Consider the following 12,294-nt stretch of genomic DNA (forward strand, 5'->3'; position numbering starts at 1 on the left):
GACGATAATTCAGGAGTGCTTTAACTGTGTATTCCCACATAGTTGGGTTGGGACTGGATGGCCCCTGGGGTGCTTTCCAACTTTATTATTCTGAATCTATATCAACACCACCCCCCTCAGTATCAGAGGCCATGTTTGTCAGTTCCAAGCCTCTTATTGGAGCATCTGGATGCCCAGTATGTAAACAAAATTTTGAATTAAACATGAGGTCAAATACAACATAGCTCCTCCATATGTTCTTTCTTCTTTGAATTATACACAAGCAAATATAGGTAAATGAAATGCATAAAAATACCTTAAAATCCCTAATTGAGAAAAAGGTGTATGAAAACTGAATACCAAATTACACTCAAATTTCCATGTAGGAAGGCAGAAAAGATATTGTCATTCAATACAGAACTTGACTAGGATAAAAATGATGATAAAAGTAACACAGAACTTTCAGGCTAATGCTTGCCCAATTAGCTAATTTTCATACTTAGTCCAAGTTCCCATAATAATATAAAAATAATATTTATTTACTTATACCCCACTCTTCAGCCAAAAGGCTATTGACTAACTGTTGTAGTAGTGGTGGTAAATTAACAGTAATTTCTGTAACACTGCGTTTTTAGTCCTAGAGAAATATGTGTAGCACTCTATGAACACACTTTTTACCATATTATTTCTTAGCTCATGTCTTACCTACCACATAGAGGCAGAATTCAATGATATAGCCATGTTAGTGCGTAGAATCAGTATGTAGAGATATCATGTAGCACCTTTGAGACTGAAAGAACCATGAGTGACACCATGAGCTTTTTCTTTTAGTTAGTCTTTCAGTTAGTCTCAAAGGTGCTGCAAGATATCTCTTACGACACAGAAATCATTTTTAGAGGGTGTGAGCTACAAATGAAGCCTTGTGTATTTCAGTATTCCAAATGCACAAACCCATGCTTTGATGCACTCATCACCATGAATGTTGGCCTCTTCAAATGTGTCACTGGCCTTCTTGGCACTCAATCTGCAGTATGCCAATGTTTCGTACAAATGCTTACAAGAAGTTACATAAGGCTTGGCTTAACAAATTCCCGTTGATTTAATGGCTCGGGTTGAGACTAATGGCTGGATTTAGACCAACTGGACCAACCCAACCCAGAGGCAAAAGGCAAGAAAGTTCACTCCCAAAGTACACATACAGAAAGGGACTGGCCCATGTGCTGAATCTTTACAGGTGGTGAAGTAATGTTAATATTGTAATGTCCACCAATGCAAGTTTAGTTTATGGTAGTTTAGGAGATGCCAAACAGGTCATGTGACATGTACATCCTTGTTCCTGAACACAGGGGCATCACTTGTGAGGTGAGGCCAAACTGGATGATACTCTAAGGGTGATACCACTGTTCCCCAAATGTCTGCCTTCTGAGTTGTATGAAATGAGTTGTAGCATTTGCCCAGAACCTTTTAAAACCCCGAAGCTCAGCAGAATAGATGATGTGAGTGGAGCGAGACTCACTGGGTGGAGAAAAGAGAGACCTCAAGATGGTTTTTTCTTAAAAAAAATTACTCTTTTAAAATTTTCTTTAAAAACATCACATCTTACCAAATTTTCACTTTAACCACATGAAACTATGCACATGTAAAGGCATTTGGACTGTGCATATGATATTGTAATTTAAAGGTCGAACTTTAATTTTGTTAGTTGTTATAGATCACAACTATTGCCAATACATTCAGTGATATATGGGAATTATAATTTTTGAATAAAATTAGTACACATTTTTTTACTAAGGATTCTACATGATATGGTATGAGAAGAGGTAAATGGGGCAAGGTGACACCATGAGTTACCACACTGGGTGACATCAACCCTAGTGGCACCATTGCCTAAACAGAGGGGTATGTTTGAAGAGTAAATATCACAAGGAACTGCTGTGAGTGCATTGAACTTCACTAGGCACACATAAAACAGATTCACAAGTGCCTTGCATCCTATGTAAACCAGGCTTCTGCTACATACTTGCCCTGTTTGTTTTGCTCCCATTTTCATAATACTAGAACCTATGGTCTTCCAAAAGAGTCCAATGTGGCACATCCTGTCTTTACTGAACTTGAAGATAATTTGAGGATCTGAGCACATTCCAGGTAGTTCAATAACTAGAACCTGACTCTTAACAAAAACCATCTGGTTTAAGTTTGAGATGCTCTGAGAGGACGATGGCCTGCAGCCTGTGAGCTGATCAAGTGAGTGCACTCATTTGGAACATGCACAACAGATATAGCCTTGGGGTGGGAGAGAACACAGGAATGCTCATATATCTATAGTTGGGTGAACAAAGGAAGGGGCAAGATGGAGCACAAGGAGATAGGGGCTTACAATTGGCCCAATAACTAGCTTAAAAGATAAAGAGGCTTGGTAGCCTCTTCAGCATTGGTATCTCTCTGATAGGATTACTCGTGTCTTGGGGTTACCATTCTCCTCCTCCGGGCCCCAACTTTTGGTTTACAGAGGCTTATAGCCTTCTGTTCCCCCTCTTTTTGGAGATGGTGCAAGGAGCTCACTCACACATATCCGTCCACCTCCCAGCCGCAGGCCAATAACTAGGAATCAGACCACTGTTTCTGAACCAGACCATTGACTTTTCAATTGGAAACATGGTATTGCATGTTAAAATGCAGCTGGGGCATGCATCCACTTACCATCTGCATTCCAAATTTAACTCAGAAAACACACTTCCTTGTTTAACATGAGGTGGTATATACAGTGGTATATTTATTTAATATATTATGAGTATCTTTGAGTCCCATATAGGAGAAAAGTTTCACATAAATATAAATATAAAAACAAACAGTGAATAGGTAACTTCTACTCAGTTAAGAAGATTTCCATGTTCAGATGCTTGAAGACTCTTTGTGCCATTATTTTGCTGAGCTGAAATTCAGCTTTGATTTCTTTTGTCTCACTTACCTTGATTTGACTCCCAGCCTGCAATGCACAAAAGAAAACCAGGAGGAGAGCATGTGGTAGTATCAGAAAGAAAAAAAAATGTGGATTTTATACAAATGGTGAAAAACAGAGATACATCCTACACTACCAGGGGTTTTGTACAAAACAATGTATATATACTGTTTATTGAGAATAATCTCATTTTACACAATATTATATATATATATATATATATATATATATATATATATATATATGTGGTATATTATAAAACAGGTTTCATAAATCATCTGTATCTAATGGGTTATGATCAAATCAATCTCCCATTAAAAGTCTATCAAAAGTTATTATTAGAAATGTAAAAAAAATATTAAAGTGTTTGCATCTTTCAGTATTTGTTCTCAATTATCTAACTTGACTCATCAGTAGAACATGACATTACATAGACTTATATTTGAAGACATGCAGTAAACAGGACAGGTCACAGTTGAGCAAAACATGGTTTCTTTGGTGAGCCTGAAGCCAGTATATAAAGAATTAACAATATTTCTAAACTTTCTTTCACAACAATGAAACATTCACATTACACACTATACAAAATAGAATATAAATACTGGGTGGCAAAGTATTCTGTGTAGGAAAGAAGGAGAATTACAGACCAAAACAATGCTTACTTTATTTAAAAGACCATGACAGGCCACAAAGAACAGGTACCCTGATTCTTCTCAGAGTGATTTCACATTTCACAAAACTGATCACAAACTGTTCCAACTTAGCTAACACTGATCTATTTCTCCAAGGATAAAGTTAGCATATGTCAGCGAAATGGCAAGACAGATGCCTAAATGTCTTCACTGTACACCTTTGCTAAGTAAGTTCAGCCACCAACTATCAATTAACAGCATTTTGTTTTAAAATGGAATATTTTATTCAGATTCCTCTCATAATATAGTGAGGTTCCCCCCCCCTTTTTTTTTTTTTTTGCTGGTTATTATTGTTTATCACATAGAGAGATCTATTACTGCTTCCAAAATGGGTCATCACCAACCTGCACAGGCTCCAGCTTTTTGTTTGCACTGCAGCCTTGAAGCTAGTATCTACATTTAGCTATTTCACATGACCCAGTTCCTTGGACATTCTTCTTTTTTTTGCATAAAAATGATAGAGGCAAAACAGATGTATGAATCTCACATAAATTTACACAGTATAAGATCTGCTTACTTTCCAGTCACCTCAGGTTAACTCAGAATGAGTTAATTTCTCCAAAAGAGAATTTAGGTGGTGAGAAATTTTATACTGCACACAGAATACCTATTTGTATTTGTATTTGGTAAATACAAATTGAGGTTGCATTCAAAAGGAAATATTTGTCATACAAAATTGACATGTAAAATCTCCTTGCTTCACCAAACCAGGGCCAATTTCTTGATATGTGAGTGTACACAGAGAGCCCATTCACAGCTACATCTATGTCATATACTAAAAACATATACTAGGATTATATTATGAAGAGGTCAGTCTACGAGCTAGCCCTTATTATCTTCTACTCTCCTTACAAACTTCACATGCACTGATACAACTAGAATATTTTTAAAAAATAATGCCGTTCTAAAGTTCTAAAGCACAGGTCTTTTCCAATCCTCCCTTCCCAATTATACTAAAAACAAACAGATTATTGAGAGGACGTCCAGCTGTAGGCTGTATTAGACAATAGCTGTTCCCAAATCTATCCTATACGCCTATCAGAGAAAACTGAAATATAACTGAAATATATAGGTCCATTTTTATGTGATTAATATACCAAGGGAAAAAATCCAAAAATAATCTGGGCCTATATATGTTAGATTTAATATACTAACCCAGACTGGAACATTATGTTGGTGCAGGGATGTTGGTATCTTTGGTAGAAGGCAAGCATCCCAGATAATTGAAGAGTGAAAGCATACTTGCTTCCCATTAGGCATATGGGACAGGTCCAGAGATATAGCATGCAATCTGTCCTTTTAAAATATTGTTTTCTGCAGCTACTGTACTCCACCAGAACTGGATCAAACATATTTTCCCACTCCCAACACACAAATCCTCAGTTGTGTCTACTATAAAGAAAAACTGACAATATTTGTACGGGGGCATAAATAATTATTCACAGGTAACAAAGTTGATTGTGTACAAGTAACTCAGTTCTCAGTCAGATCCCCACAAACAAATGATCCCATTTATTAGGAGGTTCTTCCCCCAAAAGTCAAAAACATTTGAAGCCAAATCTGGTTCTTTCAAATGCATCAGAGGAACTCAGTAGCTCTCAGTAAGATATCTAGCTATTTCAAGATAAAAAGAACATCCAATAAATTATATCAGTATGGCTTACTTCATTTATTTATGTACGCGTCACAGCTGCAGCATCCATACACAAACATTCATTACTTTATAAAAGGATTAAAAATGATTATATATATTTATATATACAAAATTATTTACTTTTTTATTTATTTTAATTTTTTTTTTACAAAAAAGGTAGGTCTATCTCCATCTTAAAATGCAGAGAGCTGTAATATAGACCCACGGTTAGTGTTGTAAAAATTATCTTTTTAAAAAGTGGCCCTGGATGAGATTTACTGTATTAGCACTTTATTATTATTACTGTTATTCCTACAGGCCCTCCTTGTCATTAAAAAGAAGAAGAAGAAGAAGAAGAAGAAGAAGAAGAAGAAGAAGAAGAAGAAGAAGTCCTCCAAGCAAGTCCCTTTTCATCAGTGCCAAGCTGGAAAGGACAAAAGTCAAGATCCATATTGCAGTCCCTTCTTCAGGGTTGTTCCCAATTGTCATGCCTCTTAAGTCAGATCACATCATTTGGTTCTCTGTTGGGGAGTAGCAATGTTCTTTAAGCAAGATGCTCCATTCATTGTTCATCTTCATGTAGAAATAGGCATTTTCTCCCACATTTATGAAAAGAGAGAGCAGACAACAATTTAAAACTATTCCCAGCCTGATGATGTACCTCAAAACAAACAAAATAAATGATTAAAGACCTCTGAGGACAAATAGCCATAAATAAGCCTGAACTTAGTGTGAAATCTCATTGTATGTACAGGTTTTTTCCCCTTTCAAAACAACACACACTTCAACACCATTAAATCATCTTATTTACATTATCATTGGTGCTAAATGGAAGAGTTTAATTATTATAGGATGCTGGGATATAGAATCAACTGGTCCCTCACACTTTTGTAGAAATTAATGCACTAGACAGGCTGGAAATGGTTCCCTTTTCAAAACTTTCATTTGTAGCAATCACTGATATATACAGTCCTTAAGTTTTCCAAAAAATGCTTGGTAATACTCTAATAATTGACTTTTTCAAAGGCACGGTAAGCTAGAACTTTGGCTAGCATGGCAAACTTCCCCTTTTCATCAGTGTGTATTCAGCGCCTTGAATCCTGCCATGTCCTGATCCAACGATGAAAATGTTTTGATGAATTAAATGAGTTTCCCTTTCCTGGTGAAGAATGTTTATAATAATATTTCTTAGAATAAGTCCTTTGGAATAAGGATGCTGAAAATAAAAGAGAGGAAAGAAAAGAGGAAAGCTCTGTAAATGTGCCGGCAAAACTACACACAAGATGCATGGATGCAATACAGTGTGCCTTTGTTTTATGAGGGGGGATCTGTTCCGCATTAAACAAAAATTGTGTATGCTCGAGCCCCATTACAAGTAATGGTGCTTGTGCTTGCGGTGGCACGCATGCGCCACAGGCACATACGCCATTGTTTCTTCCGGTGCATGGCGCCAGAAGAAGCAGCATATAATGCGCCCGCATATGACGCAGGCACACTGTATGTTATATATATAGATTCAGGTGATGATACTCCCTGGACCTGGTGGAGTCTTCATGTGGAGGATGAGCAGCCCCAAGCAGAACTCAAAGGTAACTAGTAACTTGTAATTAATTTATTTCTCCAGTAACTAAAGAATAATGACATTATGTTATGATATCAATTAACTAGCTATAACTTCACTTCTTTTGTGGAGCAACTGGAATCTTTTAGTTAATTTTATAGTTATGGGGTCCAACATCAGTATATAGTAGAAGAGGAATATTGTCACGTTCAGTTGCTTGCTCCTGCCCTCTTGTGCATGTGGATGCAACAGTGAGGTGAACAAGAGGGGAATGTACTATGCACCACATGCCAGTAGTTTATGGAAGTAAAAATTAAACATTTTGATAATTCTGAGGAAACAGGAAACTTTTTTGGAAAAAGTATAATTATAATGGTAACTTTGAGGAGCTTATGCCTATAATTGTAACCAATTATTTTCTAAAAACAATTTCCCCAAGCTCTGATCCCACTTACTCCAGCATGGAGACAATGTTGCACATATCCCAATGTAGAATCTCATCATGCAAAAGCACAGTTTGCATAGTTCTCCCACTTTATTAGAGAACAATTGAATAAATGAGCAGCAGAGTGATTAGGTACATATGGAAGGCACGGGTATCAAACGAGAAAGCATGGCAGTGAAGATGCATCTCCCTTCACTATGGGAAGACTTTTACCAGGCTGGTAAACACCTGACCTGAATACACTCAATCATAAAATCCTTCTCAAAGGCAACTTACGAGTCATGCAGGTAATTTTAGGCAAATCCCATCGACCATTCCCTTGACATCGGATGATTGGAACATGGCGCTGGATGAAACCATCTTTACAGTGATATCTGATCAGTGAGTTAATTTCGTAGCGAGGCTTCATCTTTCCAAAAGTCTTTGCATTTTCTACAATGGGTGGCTGGCCACAGGCCACTGGAAACAGAAATACAGGCTTATTGTCAAAATTCTTCCATGTCTTATTCAGTCCCCAACCCTCTGACTCAAGAAGAAGAAGAAGAAGAAGAAGAAGAAGAAGAAGAAGAAGAAGAAGAGGATTCCCTCTATTTATATTGGATTCTGAATAAAGGAAAACTACAGTATATCCAAAATATGGCCTTTATTTCTAAAAATCAAGCTAGTCACAAAAATAGAAAATATAGATAAAGACTTTTTTCCTGATTTGAATTTTGATTTCATTGCCACAATTCCCAATAGAAGCTTGTAGAAAAATGTTCACATATACTTTTACTAGAAAATGGAAATATTCTAAAAGCCATATTCCATACTTTAAATCAATCCCGCAAACACTCTGCTTAGATTATAGCACACAAGGATCTATGGATCCATCTAGCGTGCAACGTTATACAACGAACAGCACAAGCCTAGTGTTCCATTAACATAGCATATGTTGGATCTCCCCGTCTGAAGACAAAGCAGGGTCCAACTTTGGAAGGTTGATCCAATTTACAATATCCTCTAACCTCCCTGTGGAAATATTTTGTGCATTTTTTCCATGCTAACCCTAGTTTCAATATGGGGTAATCAGAAGAAAGAGAATGAAAAGTTATGAGGATTAAAAAAAAATACCCAGCTGAGTTCAAGGAAAAGTAACTAAAACACTTCTCCAGCATTTACCACCTCCCACCCAATAGCAACCGGTCACATCCATATCAGAGAATCCATTCTGAGGTTTATTATGAAATTCAAAGGTTCTTTCCAAAGTGCTCTGCAGAACCTATCCAAGGTCAGGGCTCTGCTCCTTGGTAAACTTGGGAAAATGCTCATTGATATCTTAACAGACTATGGCCACTTGCACTTATAGAAGAATTAACCAGCCATCTGTATGCAGGATTAGTAAAAATAAAGCAACTAGGTAACAACTTTAAACATATTTTCATGAATGGAATGTTGAACATGGACTGGCAAGTACGGTAATCAAATGAATTTCCCCCCAAATCTGATGGAAATGTCATTCAGCTATGCTCTGATCACCACCAGAATGGACCTCCTTCTCCTCATCCAGCTTATGCCTGGTAAAGTACTGTAGATTTGGAGGGTGGGGGTTTACAATCATGGTAATGGTGCCACAGTTGTGACTATGTACATTAGTACAGAATATCAGTAATTGTTTTGCAATCAGTCTGTTAAATGTTTCTTTGTATATTTCAGGTGGCAATTAGTAATTCCAGGATGAAATTCTTTACCTGTGCCTTTCTTGCAAGTATAGGTGAGATGATAGTTGCATGGTACATCATTCCACTGGCCATTTTCATGCCAAATTATAACAACACAGTCTTCACCAGAAGAAAAGAAACTATCTGGCTGGTTTGGCCTCCAGTTTTCATATTGCTGCAGAGACAAAAACAAAACAAAATATCCATGATTTAAATCTTAAAAGAAGCTGAACTCATTGTGAATTTGCCACTTAAAGGCAAATAAAATTAGAGATTTTTGATGCACAGAAAGTCAAAAGTACAGTTTTGGATCTGTAAAAAACCAACATTCAGCCTAGTGTTTAGAAGAAAACTAGACAGGACATTTTATATGGTTTTTTAAAATGCAAATTACTGGAAGGGTTGACACAGTAGTTACTGTGATTCCAGCAGAAAAGCAAAGAGGAATTTAAGACCACCACCATCACTACCAAAAAAATAAACAACAACAAAAAACCCCTTCCCTGAAGGGGCTATTTGCATTGGGAGGAGATCCCCTACTTGCATCAATGGAAGCTGTCCTCCCTTTGCAAACAGTTCCAGGGAGGAAACCTACTGCAAGGCAAAAAAGGGCTAATTCATCGGCATCTCTTGTGTTCCCAATAATTATCAGTTCTCCTCCCCTCAGCAATTTGCATTTTTAAAAACCCTAACACAAATATTTAGTTGAGCATCCGAGACTCAACCACTTTATGTTTGGGGACTGGGTTTTTGCTTCTGGTGCATATCTTTTTGAGATATGATACTAGTAGACTTAACATTCAACTGACTGCACATAGTTTTGAAAATAATTATAGTTCATGTGAGGGAGGAGTCAAACATTAAAGGTGGTTAGCATAAAAACTCCCAGAAGGTATCTGCCTGCAATTTAACTCTAAAGGGATAGGGTTTATATAGAGTGGCTAGTTGTTGTGTGCCTTCAAGTTGTTTCCAACTTATGGAGATCCTATCGTGTGGTTTTCTTGGTAAGTTTCTTTAAATGGGGTTTGCCAATGCCATCCTCTGAGGCTGAGAGAGTGTGACTTGCCCAAGGTTACCCAATGGGTTTATATGGCTGAGCCACTATTGGAACACTGGTCTCCAGAGTCATGCTTTTGTGTGAAAAAACAAAGGTATTATGGATGTTTTGGTTTTTCACAGTAACTTAGTGGGAGAGCCAGAAGATTCCAGATTCCAGTTGCCACATTTCTATTCAGGCCAGACTGAGGTGAACAGGGCCCTAACTGGTCTGGACAGTAGGATCTGTATTATTACGGTGGGGGCTGTCTGCATAGGCCAAAAGGCCTGTTTTCTCTCTGGTCTCATGTCATCCTGTCCAGATTATACAGGTCAATAGCCTGGATAGGGATCAGCCAGTCTGGAGGCTGATCAAGTGGTCTCAGACTGATCCCATCCCAAATGGGCCTCGATCCATTTTTAAAAGACCAACTGTTTGCTGCAGTTTCCTGGAAACTCTGCAGTGACAGCTGGTAGACTGGATGGCCCCATGTACCCCTTGCTACCATAACGTTTGTCCAAAGGCCACCACTGCAGACTCTGATGTTGAAAGGGGGGACCTAGCCCCATGGGTATAAGCCAGTCATCCTATTTCCACCCTTAACAGCTGTGGCAGGGGCCTTCAGGATGACCATGATGGTGGTGGCAGGTAAGGACATGCAGTGGCGGCAGATCCACGGTGTGGTGGTGGGTGGCCCATATGAACACTCACCCATCACCATGCCAGCTTAGGGACTGGGCCTGCTTGGAGTCAGGGGACCAACCCATCTGCTTAGGACCATGGACTCCAAAAAAGAAGGCGCTTACACAGTTTTAATTTATAGCAAAAACAAAACAAAAAACAACCCAACAACAACAACCAGAGACTTGCCAGAACACTCTGCTCTATCTGGGGTAAATACTAAAACTTCTTTGTTGTTCATTACTGAGATTGCCTATTGAGAAAATTTTGGCTTTAATTTCTGGTTGTAACTGATAACCCCCCATCACTGCCTTGGTGGCTAAGTCTGATATAAATTGGAGTCCAACACAACCTTCAGGGCCATAACCCATCCCCCCTGTTTGGAAAGCATACTACTGAAGAATGGATTATTTATTTACTTAAAATGTTTATCAGTTCTTAGCCTCCTAGGTTTCAAAAAGTGATGCATAACAGACAAAATCAATTTTAAAAAACAATTTAAAAGATTTAAATACCTGTCTCTCTTACACACACACACAATTAAAACAGATAATGACCAAACACTATTAGTGGAAAGAAATAGGTCTGTGCTAGAGTAAATGCCATCATGCACAGTTCTTTGTACTGATTCCTCTTTTAAGTAAAAAGAACAGAACAAGAGAAAGAGAAAATGCTTTAAAAATCTGTTTACCTATTCCTTGCAATGCTACAAATTTTTCTTTGCAAGTAGATTTAACAGTGAAGAGATAAAAATAAATGTCTAAAACAGCAAGAATTCTTATAAATGCACTTCCCAGCCAATTTGTCCCTTAAATGGTCAAAATGACACAATGCTTATGTCTTGGAGCTGGTCCACTTTCGTGCTTATAAAAGGTCCAAATTGTTTTCCTTTAATTCTTTAAAAAGTAATCCAAACACAGTGTCTCTCTGAACATACTTTATCCCTAAAGTTGATGTACTATACAAATGTCCTGCTTACTTAAGTGGGGCCTCAGAAAAGCTGAATATAGCACTTAGTCTTTCCTACACCATGCCATTTTATCAATCACAGTGTTTAAATTATCAAAGCAAGTGCACTGTAACATTCTAAATTGGGGTGCATTAAAATGATTGCCAGTGCCAGGTAATAAAGCATTTTTATTAGAGAAAGGCCAACACTGCAGTTCTGTGTATACTTTCTTGTGAGTAAGACCTACAGAATTACAGCTTCTCTTTCTTTTGAGTAAATAGAATCAAACTACACAATGGTTTCATATTGCCTATTCAATGCTGAATATATTCAGTCAGGTACCACTTGGCTCTTATTAAGCCAGATCTCACATACATACTTATATGTACATATCTCATATGCACATGTCTCATATTTTCTTTCTTTTCTTAGTGCAACTTCAGAACTAATACAAGCAACACACAATTCTTTGGTTACTGTTAACAAGGGTTGCCAGTTCACAACTGTTAAAAAAAAAAAAAAAAAGATTGAGGGATGTCAAATTTTTAGGAGGTGAAAAAGGGAAGACCTGACCAAAGCCTGATTTGGTGGAGTTGACTCTGGTCTGATCCAAGTATCATTACACAGGATCAGTTCAGCATCACCCCAGCCAAGCCCAG

General features: G+C 37.7%; 1 protein-coding gene across 1 annotated transcript in view; it reads right to left on the reverse strand.

Annotated features, from left to right (window-relative positions):
• Positions 1 to 3,331: 3,331 nt before the first annotated feature.
• Positions 3,332 to 12,294, reverse strand: part of LOC149323872 (versican core protein-like) — a 179,607-nt gene continuing 170,644 nt past the window's right edge. Inside the window, exons 13-15 of the mRNA XM_089493620.1 lie at positions 9,000 to 9,144; positions 7,546 to 7,728; positions 3,332 to 6,479 (exon numbers count right to left, since the gene is read on the reverse strand). Coding sequence (XP_089349746.1) covers positions 6,349 to 6,479; positions 7,546 to 7,728; positions 9,000 to 9,144 — 459 coding nt within the window. The 3' untranslated portion in view covers positions 3,332 to 6,348. The remainder of the gene's footprint in view (positions 6,480 to 7,545; positions 7,729 to 8,999; positions 9,145 to 12,294) is intronic.

This window comes from Sceloporus occidentalis, unplaced genomic scaffold (assembly GCF_023333645.1).
Source record: "Sceloporus occidentalis isolate IW3139 unplaced genomic scaffold, rSceOcc1.0.p SCAF_1, whole genome shotgun sequence".
NCBI classification, from domain to species: Eukaryota; Metazoa; Chordata; class Lepidosauria; order Squamata; family Phrynosomatidae; genus Sceloporus; species Sceloporus occidentalis.